This window comes from Betta splendens, chromosome 22 (genome assembly GCF_900634795.4).
Source record: "Betta splendens chromosome 22, fBetSpl5.4, whole genome shotgun sequence".
Taxonomy (NCBI): domain Eukaryota; kingdom Metazoa; phylum Chordata; class Actinopteri; order Anabantiformes; family Osphronemidae; genus Betta; species Betta splendens.
Genome location: NC_040900.2, coordinates 8442570 through 8463683, shown reverse-complemented (window position 1 = coordinate 8463683; position 21114 = coordinate 8442570). Strand labels below are relative to the sequence as shown.

Genomic DNA, 21114 nt, shown 5'->3' with positions numbered 1-21114 from the left:
CGAAACGCTCCCACGTCAGGACGAAAATAACCTAGGAGCCGCGTCTTGTTAACAGGTTGTTTTTATTACAAAACAGCAGACATTAAACACTTTGCGAAGGGAATGGGATGTTAAAACCTAGCCGCTTCCCTCATTTTGTCATTTCATTTTAAATTAAAAAAAAATGTACAAAAGTGCTTACATGGTGCAAATAATGAGAAAAGGTGTAAAAGGTCTAGAAAAGATGAGGGTAAAGGAAAAAAAAGTACATTACATCCAACTTGTAAAAATGCAGCCAAGCGGCAGAGATGTAGCTATAATACAAAAGGGGAACCCAAAGCTGCTTCATCGTCTCGATGCAAGACGGCTCCATCACCATCTGTGAATCCAACACGTCTCACTACTAGACAGGAGGTTAATAAATATTGCTTAAATAACCCACATGGCTCACCGGGTTGGGTTTAAACCGATCTATTAGTCTGACTACGGAGCTGGAAAGTCTTTCAAGCCTATGAACCTTTGCCACTTGCAGCGATTATAAGTGATATGTTACAGACAATAACACATTAAATCTCCCATTGTTTACCAGTACAGTCACAATCTCTTCTGAGTTTAATGGCACTTTTATGGATAACACCTCTAGATAATCGTTTGTAACTCCGTCCACAGTACAGGGAAGTGAGACAAATGCTAAACAGCAATGCCTCGGGTTGTATTGTCTCTTGTAACGGTCTCCACATTCAGAGCTACAGGTAACGTGTTGCTGGTGTAAGGCGTCTCATGAATCCCGGCTAAAGGAGGCTCTGGCTGTTCTCTGTACATCCTGTGATCGGTAACAAAACCTCCCAGTAACGCTTCCCAAACCAGACGTTTCCTTTGACGAAGAGCTTCAGGCGCACATTTGGAGCCCTCTCCCAAATCCCGAGGCATCTTTCAGACTTCCCCCAGAATCCGTCCCAGTTCAGTAACTGTTCTCGTGACCTGCTAAGATGTAGAGGTTGCTCTGGGCTGTGGGGTTGTCTGTGGGTCGGCTCTCCAGAACCACCACCCTGTAAGAGACACACGGAACAACCATCAGCAAACAGTCACTCTCTTAATCACGTCTGACAGCGACGAGGTGTCTTTGTAGTAACGTTACAGATTCACGGATTGATGAGCCGAGCATTAAGTCTAGAGACAGTCTGCCTCAGTCAGCTACTAGCTATTAATCTAATCCACAACTGTACTGTTGGGATTAAATAATATGACATTATGTTATGAGTTGGTGATTTGGTGCTGAGCACACAGCCAGCGTAATGGTTTCTCCCCCTGATGTAAATTCCAGCTCCACACTTATTGTGCAGCCAGGAGTTACCCATTAACTAAGAAAATAAATAAACTACAGTCCTTGAAATTATTATCCAGTTGGATGTTTTAAACCTTGGCTGGTGTCGGTGTAAATAGAAAATTCTACCTGGTGATTATGATTCTTGAAAAGGTGATCAATACATCACAAGTAGCTTATAAATGTTGCTCCATGACTGACTGACAGATAGGACAGCTGCTAATAACTTAATTGCGCTGACAACTCCTGACACCACTTGTAGCATCAAGTTAACAGTATCAGTGATCTGGGACAACAGTCGTGCATCATAAATGGAGAGTTAGGCGACACGCAGATGACGGCTCGATTAAAGGCGGCGGCGGCGGGTGCATCTTCGGATGCCACCCGTCTCAGGGTGGTGACAGGTGAGCAGTGAAGCTACAGTCCATACTGTCCCTACATCAGATGAAATTTCAGAGGCACAGAGAGACACTCAAACCAGCCTGGCAGTGCCTGGGCAGCGATGAATAAATCATAGGGGGGCTGGGCACAGAGGCAGAGGTGCCACAGGCAGGACGGCTCAGTCAGGAGTCACTGACTGAGCCTCACAGTGTCCAGTCTGTCCTCCGTGTCCATGTGTACGTCTACTTCACCAAGCCGACTGTCATGACATCAGACTGCTGCCGCAACAATAAATAAACAATCAAGTGAATTGTGTGACATTGTGACGGGCTTCAACGTCCGTGTAACCAGAGGCAACAAGCGTGAAACACAAGAGACGAGAGACCGACAGAGTTTTTCAGAATAAAGACGTGAGCGAGGAGAGACGACGTCTGCAGATCAGGAGCAGTAGTGAGCAGAGAAGCGGCACAGTGAGGAATCAATCAGAGGCAGCGGGGGATGAGGGCTGATCACAGGTGAGGGCAGGTAACGAGGCAACAGAGATCCCACAAATTTCACATAACGAGCAGAAGACAAATGAATGACACACAACAGCGTTGATCGAAATGTGATGATGTTCTTGCAAATCTATTTGCAATGAACTTGAGTGGTTGAGTCATGTCTTTTTTTTTGTGGGTTATGCTCCTGTGCGCCTGCATATGATCGCGCACAGATGCAGCTGATGGTGCAAAACTCTCTGTACCAACCTGTCGGATCCGAGGAGGCGGAAAACTCTGCTCGGATCAGAAATCTCTTGGGTCACCTGTGAGTGGAAAAACACACTGTAAAAGTCCTGACACCTGAAAAACTTTATATATTGCCCTTAAAATTAAACATTTCTTTTCCTCACTCTACCCTCAAACACTGTAGGTAAACTGAACACTCTCTCTGGAGTGTGTACAATCAAACACTCATTAATACAAGAATCCTGATACTGAGGAGACAAGATCTGTTAAAAACATACGAGACAGGTCCCTGGTGTTGCCGTCACATAAAAAAACCTGTCGACAGATGGGGAATAGCCGGTGGGTGACACCTGCTAGGTGTAAGCCCTTGGCCCCGGGAGAGATCTGATCTGTTTAAGTCTATACGAGAACAAGGTCTCGGGTGTTCAGAGGAGCACCCGCTGAGGCGAGCACGGATCAATAGGCCTGATCCCTTCAAGGGGAATCATAACAAGACATGGGCTGAATTATTTAGCGCAGCTCCCTGTTGTGTGACAGCTTTCGTTTATGATTGAGCATGAATTTTACATGGCAGCTGACATTTCAAAAATCTTGCTATGGAAGAACAGTCAAGTTGGCCTGGGCACACACTCCGCAGACAGACCTCCTGTTGTAGTTGCCCCTTAGGCTGGATCAGCTTTCATAAAACACAGAATGCTTCACCTCCCTGTGATCTCTTGAACTTTCATTGTGCTGCTGAGCTCAACTTGTGATCGGGTTAACGCGGGATCCCTCAGTCAATGCTGGACAAATTCATTACCTCAGCCCGACACAAAGACACTTTGTTTGGCTAATCTGCCGGGATCACCTGCCACACACTAACACATTTAAACGGTCAGCGCTCAGTCATTGCTGAGGAGAGACCGGGGTCGCCCTCTGATTCCTTGTTTAAACATTCACAACTGGTGCAGCTGTACAGATTTCACATGGCTGTCGGGTTAAGTTTAGTTTGGTACCTCGTTGGATTTGAAGCTCTTTCCCTGCATGCCATGCTTCCAGAAGGCCAGGACGCTGTCCTGAAGGCACACTGTTAAGCAGGGAGGTTTGTTAGTGAACACAAAAAAACCCTGCTCAGTCAACATAAGAACTTCATTAATGTCAAAAGCAACACATCTGTGTGAATAACTGAATAAATAATGCACATTGTATGAATGCTTACCAACAGAGCCAATGCAGAAGTCAAAGCTGAGCTCAGATGCCAGCTTCTTGTTGGACTTCAGTCTGCCCTGAAGATTTACTATTTTCAGATTTTCTAGGGATAATAAAAAACGATGATTAAAGATGTGGCAGAACATGCTGCAGAAAAACCTCTGACAAGAAGTTTGCTGCGAATCCTGCAATAACGTCGTACTTACGATCCAAACACACCAACACGGTGTCTCTCTCCAGCTGTGTGACATGGATTGCATCCACCTGCTGATTAGCTGTGGAGAAGTTAAAATCCTTTTCAACTTTTCTAGTTTTCGGGGTGCTTGTGTCATTTCTGTTATATTTTTATTGGTCCTTCTGATTTTCATCTACACGACAGTGTGTTGCATTCTCGACCTACTTGTTCCCATCTCTGTGAACCAGGAAGAGCAGGAGTTGAGGTTGATGGTCTCGAAGCGGACCACCTGGCCTGGCTCTGTGCCCTGGCTGATGGCCACACACACCAGAGGATACTCCTGCTCTGGGACCACCAGCATCTCAAACACCTTCAGCGGGCTGGGCAGAGGGAAGTCAAAGTGCTGTCACAGGGAAAAAAAAAAAAAAAAAAAAAAGGAGCAACAAGCGCGTTAATAGTGGTGAAACAGAAGCACATAGGCCCAAGGACCTGCATCAGAAAGAGTGAGGGGCAGTTTCAGTTTGTTTGAGTTTATATCCATGCTCAGTTAGATTTTACAAAATATAAACGACAGAACTTCTACAGGTGACAGTTTGAGGGAATGAACGTAGCGAACAGACCTTGATGAGCATAAACCTCTGCATGGGCTCATACCACTGGAGCAGGACAATCCCAGACTGCAGCGCTCCACACAGATACTTGTGGCCTGTGTACGGGTTTCTCACTGTGACACAAACAATAAAGAGTACCAGTAAGTAAACACCTAACAAGTTACACCTCTGTTTCTCAGTGGCAGCTTTAACCATCACTACACATACAAAGGAAAAGCTTGAAATGTCATACTGGGGGAAAAATGCATCTGCACAGACTTTCCATGATTGGAAAAGAGTTGACATGGACTTGTATTGAAGTCCAAGCACAAACATTGTGCTGGAATTCCAGCACAGGAACTCAAATCTCGTACTCTAATTGAATGAGAATGGATGCCACAAAAATATTTTTTATATTTATTGAAGGAGTCAAAAAAATAAAACAGCATGACTTCAGCCAATGTGGAGAAGGGAGCAACTACAAGGACGGTAATTCACTTGAATGGCAAGGAGGTAAAGGTCACTCACCAATGCAGCACTTGTGGCAGCCCTTTGTGTCGGGGATCTTAGTTGTCAAGGCAAACCTCCTGAGGGTAGAAAACAGTCAAACTGTCGTGACCAGAGTCTTAAAAGAACTGATGACGTTCAAAATCAAGGAAGCTGGCAAGTAGTTCTCCTTTTCTCTATAAATGCAATCATTTGAAGAACAAAGACTTGCACAGCACAAGAGTTGTGAAGTGCCGAAGAAATACAGGCCTGTGATCACAAACCTTTTGGTGTGGTTAAAGATCATTGAAGCATGTATGAGACATGTTGGCCTCACCTGGGTAAGATTTTGTCTGGGAAGCGATGAGTCTGGAACTGAGCAGCCAGGCCAGGCTTCTTCAGCTGCTCAAACAGCCCGATGAGATTGTGGGAATACAGCTGGAAGGTCTTCCCTGGAGCAGGATAAAATACATTCAAGGTCATTCACTCTAGTCAGAAAAAGCTGCGACTGCAGTGATCTCAATCACGTCGGGACGTGAAGCATAGTTAGCGGTGAACAGAGGTAAAAACAGACGTGTGATGATGACGTGAAGCATGATTACCTTCTGATGAGGAGCCAGTTAGTAGAATATCAAATCAAGCCAGGCAAGAGGAGGATGGACAGTGTCCAAGGGAAGAGGGAAAGAGAAGACAGGTTACGTATACCAAGGGGCAATCTACTAAGCTAAGGCCGCCAGTAAATCCCACTCATTCTGTTAAACTGAGGAAAGGTTTTGTCGACTGAAGACTAAAATATAAACTGTCTAAAATACAGTATAATAAATAGAAGTGGTTCTGTACAGTCCAATGTGTGACTCGAGTCGCAGCTCTTAAGTTTTTCCCCCATGGCAAACTAAAGAAACTGTTTGAGGGCTGTAGATATGAAATGATTGTGTTGCCTTCAGAGGCAGTCAGATAAACACAGGACAACGAAGCAGCAGGTTATGACAGTGCCAGTGAAGCAGGAGGTCATCATAACGCCCTCACTTACCAGATAAAGACATTAAGTTGTTGTTGATGATGTACAGCCACGTGCACTTCCTTGGAAAGAGCTAAACAAAGAGGTATACAAAGATGCTACGTTCACAAAATAGCAACAAACAGGACCAACAAAATAGTTGTAAGCTGCATAGTCATAATGAACTTTTTCACACGTCAACCGGTGTCAGTCACTGTTACCTGCTCCATCGTGGCTTCATGCAGCTCATTAAGATTCAGCGTATAAATACCATCCTCTGTCCCAAAGATGAGATACTGGTCTACAAACACAGAAAAAAAACAGAATCAGTTACCGACTTTGACATTTTAGCTACTTCAATGTGTCTTCGTATGACATGTATCGTAACTAGCTGTACCTTTGGTGTCTGGATGAATCCATGATGTGGCACAGTTGATCTTCAAAGGACAGCCATCAAACACTTTAGAGAAACAGGCTCCCATCTGAAACGAGACCGACAGCCTTAAGCTCAGTGAAGCGATAAAGTCAGAGCACATGGAGCTGGAGCCGGGCAGGAGAGAGGCAACCACCCGCCAAAAGCTCTGCGGACAGCAAATATCTGCAGAATATACAGCTGCGTTTCAGACAAAGCTTTAATGACAGTGTCTATGAACGCAGGCCAGCAGGGAAGAGTGAAGACAATGTCTGAGGGACAATGCAGATGATTCACTCACCAGCACTTTGGGAGTGGGTGGCAAGCCGTTGATGGCTGGTTTCTGAGGGGGAGCGAGAGAAACACAGAGGCATAAGATAATGAGATTCAAAATGCAAACAAAGCAAAAGTTATTGTTTTCAACTTGGATGCCTAATTTAGGTCAAGCCTCAACAATGATCTGAAAGGTAAGAAAAAACACTATCGGGACAAGTTCTTTGTCTGCGATATCAAAGACAAGTGAATTTTCTATTAAAGGAGACAACATACACAAAACATGGGTTCTAACAAGCAGCCACGGAATATTGGCAAGGAACTTGTTGCAACTGGGGAAGATTTATATTCATTAAGCACGCTTGAAGTGTGAAATGCAGGTTGTGCTGTGACATGTAGTGAAACATCTTAACCCACAGGGAATTCCTTTTTCTCTTTGCGGTGCTGCTGGTTGGATGACGCCTGGGAAGTGCCTCCATTCACGCTGCCGTCAGAATCGTTATCTGTCAGAAAAGCAAGCACACGTGAGGCTTTAGCGATAGCTGAGTTTTAAACATGCAGAATTTAAACCAAAGCATCACTCATGTTCACATCTGGCTCTCTTACCTTTACATTCAGATTTACTGAGAGCTTGTAAAAATTCAAAGTTTTCATTTAGAGACCCATGCATTTCAAAAACATGTCAGTGCACACAAACATTAAACAGGACTCACCAGGGTCAGAGGCATGCGACAGAAGGCCAGGACTGCTGACACTAGAGGACATGTAATCTGAAGTGGACTGCTCCACTCTGTTGCCCTGCTCTGGTGTGCTCTGTCTGCGAGACGCCTGGCTCGGCCCGTTCTCGGAGTTAGGAAACCTCCGCACCGTCGCCAATTTCTCATCACTGAGGCCAATCTCCTCTGGTGAGCTGTTGATTCGAGGCTGAAAAACGGGGGACATGGGTAAAAACGGTCATATTCATCCAACTCCTGCTCTACGCTTCAACAAATGTATAATTACATGAAATCTCACCTTTGGGGGCAGAGGAGGAGGAACCCCAGGCTTGAGAGTAGATCTGAAATCAAGGTGTAGTTGTTAATAATAAGAAGGGTGGAAACAACTACAGTCATTTCTCAGTTCCTATTGACCTCACTTACATCTCCACATCTCCAAAGACATCACCAAGAGGAGCTACATGTCCTCTGTAGAGAACAAACATTAAATCAGTAAGTGCTGAAATATAATTTTACGGCAGTGGTAAGATGACGCTTGGCCTCAATGCTTTAAACATGTTCTATTATTATACACATGGGACTAAAACAAGATTACAAAGTCGCACTGTCGATAAGTGTCGGCTCTACATTTCTACTTTCATGCACACAGCAGCACGTAGTCTGCATCTACTGACACACCACACGCAGTGAATAAAGGATGGGGGGGGGGGCTGTGTGGACATGCTAGGCACTGAGCATCGCTGACCAGGTAAAAAGTGGAATGGATCTACAGCACGCGTGGTGTTAGTGTTACCGTTGGAACAACTCGTCCTCAACGCTTTTGAGAAGGCTCCTTCAAGGGAAAGGTGAGAGAGACCCACAGCCATAAGAGGAAAGACAGGGGAAAAAAAAAACAGTCAAAGCACACGGAGAAGTGAGAAAGACATTAGAGGCGGCAAACTGCAGACAGAGGAGTGAGTTAATGCGCACACAGGTTGGCTGCAGCGAGTCAGTAGGTTAACATGACGCGGTTCTATAGCAGTCATAAACAGTGGAAGTCAGACCAATGAACACAACATTAACATGCAGGAGCGCTGTCATCAATAACAAAAAAGGCTGCGTCTTAAATCATGAAACCTCTTTGACTGCGACCTCTTTCTACTGGTGATTCACCCGATGTATTTGTTTAATAAGCCAGGTAAAGAAAAAGAGCAACAGAAAAGAGTGAGGAGTAAATAGGAACTGTTCCCATGGCAACAGTTTCCATGGATTACCTGGTTGTTATTCCTCCTTCTGCAAAGGGACTCCAGGGAGAAGGGAAGTCATTATCTTTAGTCACATCCTGCGGAAAGTAACACATGCACAAAAACAGAATTTTCAATGCTCATATAGGTTTTTTTACCATGTGCACTTCACAGGACTTGATTGGAAATATTACTAGAGCTGTACTTTAACATTAGGATATAGGATATGATTATCACCATTTCAGAATGAGCCTCTGTTTCCTTCCGGAGAGGTGGTTCAAACTGTAGTTTGTCGACTGTGAATGACAAAAACGGCGTCATTTGATTTTTCTGGTGCATACAATCGGGCACTAGAGGGCATTGACGACTAGCGCTTAAACACACACAAAGCCCTGGCAGCAGCGGTAGCCTTCAGCATTAGTACGACGGGCCTTGGAAAACACTCCTAGCATAAATCACGTGTACGAATGGACCAAAGAGCAGATCAACTGCTCCTATTGCAACACACCTGCCAAAACAACAAAAAGAGCCTTCACTGATTTATTGGGCAACTTCCTGAATGTTTGGTCTGGAGCCTAAAAGCAAGATCCATTCAACAAAGACAAACACACGTTGCAGCTGACGCTAACCAGGTCTGGTGACTTTAGGAAAACACTGGTAAAAGAAAACGGTTAAGAATAAATGGTGGAGCAGACTCCTCATTCAGGCAACGGGGAGACTGGCTTAGTATGTGATGCTGCTGTTCCAACCAAGCGGCCAAATGAATACTCGCACATAATGACCTTTATCAGTAACAAGGAAACAGAAATATTCTGTGTTCTTATGCTTGAAAAATGTCGATAACGCAGAGGTGAGTCACAAACAAACTTAGGTAACAAACTTAAGAAACATCTGAGCCGCGAGGCTAAGGAATGAGGTTTGAGACGTGTGAGTCACTAGTGTCCCAGTTAAGATTTCCTGATCACCTGTGTAGGAAGATCTAAGTTAATCAGGCCACACAGGTCAAATTATTCCTCCTAATTCAAGCTAAAGCAGCAGTAAGTTGGTAGCAACATGCGGGGGAACTCACCTTATTAGTGCCAGACTCAGGGAAATTATACAAACACAAACCCTCTCACTACACTATCACTAACCTGCATCCCCCCTGTGTCCCTCAGTGAAGCTAGGACTTGTGCATGGACCTCCTTGGTCTGTTCCATTGTTCGCTTCATGGAGGAGGAAAAGTCAGATTTGAGATAAAATGAGACAGGAAGTGCTTCTCGCACAGAAGATCACAGCACAAACAAGCACAAAACACACAGACGCGTCGTCACGAACACATCTCACAGGACAGGACACCTCTGGCCACGGCCAGCGTACTACATCCGCCTACACAATGACATGACAAACAGCCACGGACTTGTGGCCTGAGCCTCTACATGACAACGCAGGGTTCAAAACACCCTCTTTCTAAAAGGTTGCTGATTATCAGGCGCAAAATATTTCACATTGCCTAAATTCACATTAAACTTGTGAGTGGCCACTTTTCCACCCTTCAGACGAGCAACACAAACATCTACTTTCTCTTCTGAGGAAATTCGGTCGAGCCGTGTTTATGCTGTGGTTGACTTGCGTTTTTTGTTCACTTACAGTCTATCTCCGAGCGAGTCCTCTCTGCTCTGGCTTGTTTGTTGGAGGAGCGGATGGTGTGTCTGACTGCAGAAAGAGGCTTTAGGAGAGAGAGGGAAGTTCAAGATAGGGAAATAAGCTTAAACAGTGTAAACAGCATTTAGTTAAACAAGTTCAGGTAAAGCTTTTTAAATTACGAAAACACTGACGCTGCATTGACCTCGAGTCATTTGGCCCAATTTGGTATTTATAGTCTAAGAGTCGTTTTTGTATCATCACATTATTATGCACCCCAGAGGCAGTTTGCTTGCAGTCAATAGCCTTTAGGGTTTTTTTTTTTCCATTCATCGTGGCCAAGACAGTGCTACTGCTGTCACAGGGGGAGACTAGCACAATGGTCTTTCAACAGCAGTGGTACCACCTCTTTGGCTGTCACATCGATGCGATACAGATTCCAGTTGGAATAATATTGTTGACGAAGAGAATCAAGGCGAGGGGGGATGGGAGGTTCAGGGGAACGCAGACTTTAGCTTAGCTGAGTTTTCATGCCCCAGAGCTAATTCGTCCAGTATCATCGTAAATATGTTCAGGGAACAGACGGTACCTCGAGGTCGTCATCGTCCACCTCGCTGTAATGCTGAGGGTTGTCTGGGTTATTCATCTTGTCCAGGAGGTCGACAGCGAGCCTCCTCGTCAGGCCCACCTGGGCCACGAACGCATGCTGAAAGAAACATTACTGGTGGGTGATAATGTTTAACTGCATAGGAGTTCAGACTGAACCTAACATTGAAAAACAGATGCAACTATAAACCAAATAATGCATTTGTGCTAAGAGGCAAAGGTTTTAATGAAGAATAATTTAGTATGTAATTAATGAAGTTCAAGGCCAAAGTCTGACTTGAAGCCAAGAGGTTTGACATTCAGCCAAACCAAACAGAAGCTGGGCCAACCGAGGTCTGGATTCAGTGAGGATGACCACTTCTACTTGTTTGTTGGCAAATGCTCAAAGTTCAACAAAGAAGTCATGAAAGGAAAAAGAAGCAATAAATGACAGAGACTATGACTATAAAATGTACCATATTAAATGAGTCAAGAACCGATAATGTGGCCAATTACCAAAAGAAGTTTATCTGCTGTGGGTCTCCTTCTTGGGTTTTTTGTCAGCGACACTTTGACAAAGTTGTGGAAGGGAGTAGACCTGAAGGAAAGGAGAACTTAGGGATCACGTAAAAACAACAGAGGAGCACAGCACCGTGAATGTGGTGGAACACTCACCATTTGGTTTTATCTTTTAGCTTGGGTGGCTGGAAGTTGCTCTTTGACATCAGAAACAAAGCCCTGGAGGAAACAGCAACACCAACATAAATAGGACGACTAAAAGTAATTCATTCAGTTATTTAAAATACAATAAGAAGACTAAGAATTAGCTGGGAAATAATCTGAGCGATCATTTTTGAGGAAGGACACGCACCGCATTGGGTGCAGGTCAAACATCGGAGGCTGCAGCTCAGCCAGCTCGATGGCCGTGATGCCAACAGCCCAGATATCGCACAGCTGGTTGTAGCCACCGTTCTTCTCTACCGCTGCCACTTCTGGAGCCATCCTGGAGACACACAGGACAAGAGTCCACTAATAACTACACACAAAACAGACAAAAGCAAACCTGATACGAGTAAAAAAGAAATGCTGGTGGTCTTTATAGGGAAATTTACCCCATAGTCCTTAAAATAAAAGCCTGGCTCTTTAAATTAAGGGAGGAGGGTGACGCACTCACCAATAAGGCGTTCCAATGAAAGACTTTCTTTTAGCAATCGTGGCTGTTATTTTGGCCGCAACTCCAAAGTCAGCTGCAACAAGGATTGACAGGGATTTAATATACACGACCTAAAGACCAAGCACTGGAAAATTAAGACACCAAAGAGCAACTTACCCAATTTCACATCTCCGTTGTCTGTCAGAAGTATGTTGGCACCCTGTTAAAAAGTGCCATAATGTTTAATGCCAACGATCTCGATCCAATCAGATCTGGCTGAAGCTCTGACTACTCTGGTTTGCCACTGGTACGACTTTTAGTATTTCTGTCTGTGACTGACAGTGTCTCTTGTGGTATCCTACTGTGAAAGTAGAGGAAACAGGAAGTGCTGGCTGTGGAGAGCTGAGCAAAGATAACCGGTCCAGCCCTGACCTTAGGTGATAACACCACAGTGTGGCTCCAGACAGTGTGCGTGCAACAGGCATGATCAAGTTCAGCTAAACCTCAAAAGTGGACAACTGGTCACATGCTCGTAGTGAGCAGTTCACACCTCTGCAGCCAGAGAAGCCACGTGTCTGGGTAGATCAAGGGTCAACAGATGTTTAAAATGCCCTTACTTGTATTAGGGCTGTAGCATTAATGCAGCTTTTAAGGTTTTTTATCTGCTGCTGTTCTTCTCTTTACTGCCCCTTTAACTCTTGTTTTGAGACACGTCATTGTGAAATTATCATATGGTTTACACGGCTTTGAACCACTGACACAACAATACTGAGGGTAACCAAAACCAAAGGAGCAATAAAGAAACAATGGGATACCTTGATGTCGCGGTGCATCTTGCCCTTGCTGTGTAGATATCCTAAACCCTGAAAAAGAAAACGACAGATTAAGCCACTTCAAATATTCACTCCAATTATACTGTTAGAGTGAAGTTACCTGTAAGGTCTCTCTGGAGACATATGCTATCTGATGCTCTGACAACGGCCCCGTCACTAACCACAAAAAGGTAGAGATTGAGTTCAAGAACTTTTATTTTAGTAGTGTTTTAATACTGAACAGATAAAAAAGCTCACCATGATAGATGTCCTGCAGAGACCCTCCGCCACAGTACTCCATACAAATCCACAGCTTCTCCCGACTGGTGAAACAAGACAGGAACATTAGGTGGGAAGTTCTGTCAGTTTCACTTTCCTGGGGGCGACAACTGAAAGTGTTCCTGACACAACTTCACCAACAGAAGCTCACTAGACCAGTGGGGAAGGTGAAACAGGCGGCTGATGAGATGGACGTGTACGACACGGATGCCAACAATTTCACACAATGTTAAAAATAGTAACTGTGAGAAAAGGGGAACTGTGGTCACAACAGAAGCTCAGTAGACCAGTGGGGAAGGTAAAGCGGGCGGCTGATGACGGCCAGGTGTGTACGACAGCAATTTCATACAATATTAATAATAGCTGTAGCAACGACTGCCCCTTGAGCTATACATGGAAGCGATGAGAAAAGTTGAATTTTCAAAGTAAAAACTGTAATTAATACATTAACTGTGATAATGAAGCCCTGGCAGGAGGCTCGTTAATGGTTTACAGCAACCGTTTGTTCTCCCAGTGGTGAGGCTGCATCGGACCTACCTGCTGTGATAAGACATTCATCTCTTTGGACTAACAGGCATGTAAAACGGATCATAGATTTATACTTCAATTAAACCTGCTGGAAGTCTGAGGCGACTGTGGGTGGACCGGCACGACTTCCTTTCAGATACCAGCCACAAAGCACAGGCTCTATTAACACACGAGGGCCGCATCCTGGCACTGAAGAGCGTAGTCAGCACCAGTTGTCGCAGCCCAAGAGCTCGACTCGCACTCTCGCACACCGGCGTGACTAAGCTATTCAGTATTTCTGAGTTAATGTTAGCACGTGATTCACAAATGCTGTACTTTGGATTCTTTGGATCGGAGTATTAAGAAGCAAGGCAGCAGCATTTGGAGCTAGCGCTTACCAGAGGTAGCTCCCAAAGTAGGCCACAATATTGTGGTGCATGCATTCCTTCACCATGAAGATTTCTTGCTGTATTATGGAAAAGTCATCCCCTGGAAACAGAGGGAAAATTCAGATACATGAACAACAACCCCAAAAAAGAAGAGTTAAGAAACAGTTAAAACAACAATGAAATAAGCAGAGTTTTTGATACTTGGACTTGGTTTGGCCTAACAATAATAATAAGGTCCAATACTTCATCTGTGTGTAAATACAGCGTGTTACAGGCCAGACGATGACAAGAGAAGGAACACTATGCACTCCACAGGTTTATCAGATACAGGCCAACATCCAGGTGACTTTACAGTGCTGCAAAGCAAACACACCTGACAAGTAGGAAGTAGGGAGCCAAAAATATGAGGCCAGCTGCTCCCAATAGTGCAAATAGATGGTCCTGGAATACATTACCAGGAGGTTAAGACCTAACACAGCCTGCCAGCCTCAGCGCTCCATCAACACACTGTCAAAGGCAGCAACAGCGCCGATTTTTAACGTTTAAACAAAACGGTATTAATCTTACTGCAGCACGTAGATCCAGACACTGAAGGAGCAAACCAAAACAGTAACGGGGGCAGTCTGGAAGAACGTGTGATCGGGGAGGGTGCCTGCTGGGCCACAGATGCTCTCTGGCTTCTAACTGTTGATGTGTTTGAATAGTGAATAGTGAGTCAACTTCTTATTATCCAGTCGCCCTGTTTCAGTCTGGGTGGAGTGAGTGAGTGAGTTCTACTTGGAATTCATGACTAAGGATCTGACCAACGAATGAATGAATGAATGAATGAATATATATATATATATATAAATATAAAGGAATATATATAAATATTATATATAATACATAATATTAAAGGAATGTGCAAGTCATTGGAGGCTGAACATTCTAAAGAGGTGCAATGTTCTGTGCATTCTAGTGAAGTTAGTGTACACACAGGTCTAACATGTTCCCACAGACTTCACTGCCGTCACATTACAAAGTACTACAGTGTGAGAAAGACACTTTGAACGCATCTGTAATTTAAAATGTTTATTTAGAGACATGTCTCATTACGAAGCACTGTCGCTGTTTACGGACGCGCTCAAGCAAAATGCCGAGAGGAGCCACAAAAATTCAACAGACACTAAGCTAACTTCGGCCGGAGGGGAGAAAAGGAAACCCCAACGTGCCCCCCTGCATGCTGTCTTCTTGGCGAGGCGAGGACTAAGCGTCTTGCCACTTCCTTAGTGCCCGACCACATCTCTGCTCTCAGAAAACAGCGCTCTGCACTGGAAGTTTTATTTAAGCGTGTAGGAGGTAAGCCTTGACCGAGATGATGTCAGTCTACCTGAACTGGATCTGAAAGCATACTGCATGCATGGCTCCACGCCCATACGGCTGTCTGACAAACTCAGGCACAGGAGGAAGGTGCAGGTGCAGTAATGAGAGGATTTAGGAGGTGAAGAAGCCTCCTGCTGTATGCGCCCTCGGTTGTTTACTCTCCAGGGTATCAGCTAAACCTGCTCTGTGTCCTCCGGCCTCTGCAGCTGCAGGGCTTCGCCACTCTTAGCCCGCTTCTCCCCACCACACTTCATACCAGTTATTATAACTGTCACTCCAGCTGGTAGAACCTGTTTCATCCCATGGTCCACCCAAAGCCGTTTGCCTTGAGCACAGAACGTGAGCGACTCTGAACTTGAATGCGGAAGGCAGAGAAAAGAGAGCCCTTCTTTCACAGAGGGGCCTGGGCTGGGTTCATCCTGCTTTCATCACAAAACCAAAATATTATTGTGGTAAAATGTTTGTAGGTGTCATCTTGCAATGAGTGTAATAAAATTAGACGTGATCAACTCGAGTAGGTAACAAAGCTCAAGATGACACAGTGTTTTGCCTGCGTGAGGTGGATTCTGATGTTTGTAATTTCACTTCCTGATTTCTTCTAAGACTGAACAACCTTAAAATGCTGCAGATTCTAAATCTTTTACAAATCCAATTTTTTAAAAAGCTGATTTAAAAACAGAATCTATTACTTTTTTATTCCAACATGTTCAGCCAGGTATAAGTTAATGTTTCCAAAAAAAGTGTAATTAAGCCAAAATATGATGTAACTCTATGGTAAACAACAAACCTCTAATTTGTGTACTACAACAACAACCCCCACGGATCCTAATTAGATCAGCACATAGTTTATCAGGGGTCATGTTTACACGTCTTCCTGTACTCCAGGTCTTGTATTGAAGACCAGGACAGGCTGATCAGGGGCAGACTTTATTTCAGACAGATCATTTTAAGGTTACAGACTAAATCCTAGATGAGACAAACCTAAACAACAAAACAAACACCTGTCAATGTTCGGACATCGTCTCACTCCCGGCTTTAATCCAACAGTGACATGAATGAAAGAGAAAACAGACTCAAGTGAATCTCCTCCTGTGCTGACTGCTAATCAGCTGAGCGCCGTCTGGTTGCCAGTGGTGCAAAGCCCTTTCCATAATCCCACTAATCTGGACCGATCTGACTCTGTCACTAGGTCAACACCGACACAGACCCCAGAGCCTGGCCCACTCAGACACACGGTGTCACAGCACACGAGGAGCTAGAGTTGAAGACATTTCACACTTTTCCAAAAGGAAGTGAATAGAAATGGTGCAGTGCATAAACATATTGACCTAATGGGTTAGAAAGACGGACACACTTACCTGGTTCTAACTTGATGATCTTTACAGCAGCAAGCTCCCCAGTTTTTATGTTTCGAGCCTGAAAGAGACAACACAATGCTGAGCAGAGCAACCAGGACTAGAAGTCAGAAATCAGTTCACCAGCATTACTGTGAGGTCTAACATTGATTGGTTTTATTTCAGGGACAAAGGTCACAATGAATGTAATCCTAAACCTCTACACTGGACCAACTAGAATTGTAAACCATATCCAGACTCATCAGGCTGACCTATATGAAGGTTCTCTGCTCTAATTATCGTGCTTCTAATTTCCTTCTTGTTTATTTTAATGATAATTTGCCAGCTTTACATTTCATTGTAACAATAACAACGTGCTTTTTACAAGTAGCCACCATCCCTTCGTGGCATCTTAAAAGTAGCTTGCACTGATTTCCAAATCCAGGTCAAGACGGGATGCTCCCTAATCCATGGGGGAAGCAGCTAAATCAACCATAAACCATAACGGTCACTTTCAAACTGGGAATGCCCTGATGATTCACACACATGAATAGTAACCCACACACAGCTTAAACTCGTTCTGCAAGTAATACCACATACACAAACAGAAAACAAGGTTAAAAATACTTTTTAAGACGAGCCAGGCCACTGTACTGCTGCACATTACTTTAGCAAATACTTTCTAAGGAGCTGTGTCTGTCTTAACCTTTCCTGTAAAACCAACCTGACTGCCAGACTTCAGAAGGTGGAAGTTCGAAAATGACTTTTGTAATAATATATACAGTATATAAACACACTGACTGAAGAAAGGGGAACATTAGCATTTGACAGACCTCTGCAGAAGCAAGACCTGTCACACGATTAATCACCAGAGACAAAACTGATGTCTCTTGTGTCTGTGTAGTTGTAGGGTAATTGTAATGAGGATGTGGTCACCGTCTCAGAACATGAGAAGCAAGAACATTTCCTCATCTTCGTGTACACTAGAAAGGTTCACTTTCCCGTAGATAATAAAGAAAGCAATACAGAATTCTTCAGTTCCTTACTGATTCTCGACTTTCACACCATCATTAACAGAAAGGCGGATATAACTCACTCACCTACACCAGAGACCTTTCAACCACTAGGTCAATCTCAAAACATAAGTCTAAAATAGTTTCTGATTTCGACAATGTCAAGTAAAACTCCCACTACCTTCTGTTCAAAATCTATACTGGGAGACAAAGATACACCATTATAATGGAAGGTGACTGAATTATTAACGCTGGCTTATTAAAACGTGATGCCGACATGAACGTGATCAGATCCACTGGCTCATTCAAAGCCAGGAATGCTGCGCTCATTAGAAATCAACTCTCGGCAGCTGGCTGAAGGAGGAGTTTTCCCAACTGGAGGTGTTTCCGCTGTCAGCGCAGTGCAGAACACACCCATAGTCCAACACATGTTTAGACAGAGCCCGATCATATTTCAGCCCGCTGCGAGCTCTGGGAGAATACCAGGCGCAGCATTCCACCGGTGGCCTGTCTGGGGGTGGGGGCTGGCCAGAGAGCCTTTGTATAGAGATGGGCCATGACAGGCTGCCTGTACAATCACATGCTGGATCAACTGGGTCTAAATGCCTGTGGCAGATGGATAAACATGACAGAGGAACACAACTCAATGCAGCCAACGAGGAGTGGGAAAATATGGATGAATCTGACTTTTTCATTTTGAGTGCAGAGCAGGGGGCCCGCTGCGATCTCTCCAGCCCAAGCCATTAAAACATGTACAATTATTCCAGCAATAACTCTTCTTCCTATATGGCTTTCGAGTAATATTACACCAGCTGTAACACAACAGCGGTACAAGTTTAGCTTACACACAATCTTTTTCCGTTCCCTATTTCATTTTCATTTAAGCTATAATTTGCCAAATTGGGTTTTCTCTGCACAGCTTAACATGTGAAAGGTGCAGAAGACACCGTTGGATGTGGAACACTTCTGTTGTGTTCAGAGGTTCCGTGTGCTGCACAGCTGAAAACATGCACCCGTTGTGATTTGTGACTGATCTCCACCAGCGAAGACTAGTTTCACATCAGATATATAATGTCTAAAAAACCCTAAACCCTGCTAAACCCTTAACGCTGCTGCTTTGGATAAAAGTGCGGCTGCAGCACAAAGAAGTGATCTGGGTAAAACGGACAAGCAGCTACAAGCTCATTTGAGCTACACACTAAGTAAAACGAGAAGATGCTCGTGGTCCCGGCACTAAGAGGAGACACTGAACCTCCTTGTTAAGTCGAACACACTCCGAAACCAACAGAACCAGAATCCACCTGGAAAAGTAGCAAAGCATTCGCCCTCCAGGTCTTTGCGTGAAAAACTGGTTTACACATTAAGTGGCGTAGCAGATTACGGAACTCGTTCACACCCGTCTCCTTTAGATTTCACCTCTGGGTTGAGAAGAGATATCAGTGATGTGCATCAACCGCATTGCTGCAAATGACTTTTTAATGACGCATCATTTGGCTGTGATTAAACAGCTGCTGTCAAATGTGTTCTGCAGATGTGATCGTGGCTTATAGAGCGAAAGAAGCCTCAGTAGTTCACTGGGATCGTGGGTTCAGTGCCGCTGCATCTCCTGCTCTAAGCCGCCCGTACCTTGTACACGTCCCCATATGTTCCGCTTCCCACCCTCTGGATGAGCTCGAAGTCGTTCTGAGGGTTCTTCCTCTGGATTTCGCCGCTTGGCCGTGGAAAGATGTCCATGATGCCTCGATCCAAACGGCTCTTTACATTTACTCGGCCTGGCCCGATGTGAAGCTTGGCTGCCAAAGCGGAGGTCCCGGATAGAAGCTAAGCGCTGTCACCCAGACGGCTCATCTCCACGCATCATACCCTGATTGAGACGTTTGGGAGGGTGTAAATACAGAAAGAGGGACAACTTCAGCACGATACGTGCAATCTGTGCAGGTCAACAGCAACAGAGCACATGCTAATAAACTTATTGTGTCACACGGCGTGGCTCTGTCCAACAACTTCAACGCTCTTAAACATAACCTAAACTCAAAATAAAGTTGCTTTAATCGTGTAAAGAAGTTTGTACACACGCATGAGCCACTGCGTTGGTGTCCAATTGGCCCAGACACTGGTCCCTCCAGCAAATAGCCAGAGCCAGGTTGCCCTAACCCTACTCTGGCGGCTTAGTCAGCTAATGCTAACTAGCAAGTTAGCTTCGATGCTGCTTTTAACTTCAACGACGCCTACCGTTTATCACACAAACGCCAGCGACGAGTCCGTCTTGCATTTTAAATGTCCCCGAGGTTTTCAGCTGTGCGATGGCGTCGAATAATGACACAAACAGGAAAACAGCCCCCTCTGTTATGGAGGAAACTAGTAAAGTTAAGTTGGCTGCTGCGGTTCACTCCGTCTCCTTCAGTGTAACGGCCGCTGACATGTCATTTCCCTCTGCTGACAGCTTTAGAGAAACGCCGGGTTCGTGTGCACAGTATCAGCGATGACTTCACACATAGCGTCAAGAGTCACTCTTCCATTTACTCCCAAAAAAACGCAAAGATCACCCGCAAAGAACAGCGGTCGGACGCTAATCTTCACTCGTCGCAGCGGAGACTCGACTCGATGCTGTGTTCAGGGACAACTTGTAAAATATTACATTTAGGAAAGTCAGGACCACTTGAAATGTCTGGTCCCACAAGCGCCAAACAAAAAATCTATTCCAAAAACGAGGAAATAACAAAATAACATTTAGAAATGCATTGCATTTTATCAAAGATGTAATATAAATATGTATTCACAATTACTGCGAGTATTTTGAACCCGTTGCTGGAATTAATCTTGTGTATGTAATGTGCACTTTACTTAATAATAGTATATTTATTTTGTGCTAAACCACGTTAACTAAGCAACATTTTAAGTGGAAATACGGTATTTGACTATTATAATTAAGCTTTAAGTTGTTTTACAGTTTTGTTACAAAGTAAAATATCTCCCCCTACAGTACAAGAATATAATTAGCAACATGCTGCTAAAATATTAATACACCAGTTACATATGACAAATCACAACTGGTACTATTTTTACCCACGTTCAAATTACAATGTAATAATGACAAATGCTGGAATTAAATATGGTTCCAGGCCGTAATAGTACAATATATTGTTAACATGCTCTCTCAGCTTCTATATCTGTGAAAGTAACTACACACTAGTCAACGCATGCATTAGTAACACAAGTCCCAGTTCTGTTTCAGGTGGAGCCCTACAGCTTTAAATTAATCTCCTCTGCATATGACTCAAAAACAATCATCATTTATCACCTTTTCAATTATCAGTAATAGGGTTACAGGTAGTTCCACCTTGAACTAAACCAGTTTAGAATATTTCTACAAACTAGTAGTAGTAACAGTATATGACTTTTCAGTGACGACTCTCAGAAATTAGTTATTTAATGTGTTTTTATTTTATCAATTATAGAAAATATGTCATTTATAATCTTTTGAATGTTTGCTACACGTACAGCTACGTGTGAAGATATTACCAGGGTCCATGAACACAGCATGGGTCCTGACCGCTATGCGAGCAGCGCCACCTCTCGGCGGCAGCT

General features: G+C 44.1%; 1 protein-coding gene across 10 annotated transcripts; it reads right to left on the bottom strand.

Moving 5' to 3' along the window:
• Positions 1-43: 43 nt before the first annotated feature.
• map4k5 (mitogen-activated protein kinase kinase kinase kinase 5) lies at positions 44-20148 on the bottom strand. Of its 10 annotated transcripts, XM_055505446.1 has the most exons (37): positions 19759-20148; positions 19153-19390; positions 16538-16595; positions 13827-13917; positions 12901-12965; positions 12764-12819; positions 12646-12693; positions 12008-12050; positions 11852-11924; positions 11549-11680; positions 11353-11415; positions 11194-11275; positions 10682-10798; positions 10099-10177; positions 9603-9674; positions 8707-8765; positions 8500-8567; positions 8040-8078; positions 7670-7714; positions 7545-7587; positions 7244-7454; positions 7137-7160; positions 6948-7033; positions 6559-6600; positions 6243-6327; positions 6067-6146; positions 5882-5939; positions 5451-5468; positions 5186-5300; positions 4891-4949; positions 4393-4496; positions 3998-4175; positions 3804-3872; positions 3608-3700; positions 3405-3475; positions 2431-2486; positions 44-1028 (listed from the first exon to the last, which is right to left on the bottom strand). In XM_055505446.1, the coding sequence occupies exons 2-37, from the start codon at positions 19258-19260 to the stop codon at positions 941-943; spliced, it is 2778 nt and encodes a 925-aa protein (XP_055361421.1). In that variant the 5' UTR covers positions 19261-19390; positions 19759-20148; the 3' UTR covers positions 44-940. The 10 variants fall into 10 exon arrangements, with proteins under 10 accessions (XP_055361421.1, XP_028995171.1, XP_055361422.1 ...); XM_029139338.3 differs by lacking the exon at positions 5451-5468 and having other exon boundaries at positions 5879-5939; XM_055505447.1 differs by lacking the exon at positions 7137-7160 and having other exon boundaries at positions 19759-20147.
• Positions 20149-21114: the final 966 nt, after the last annotated feature.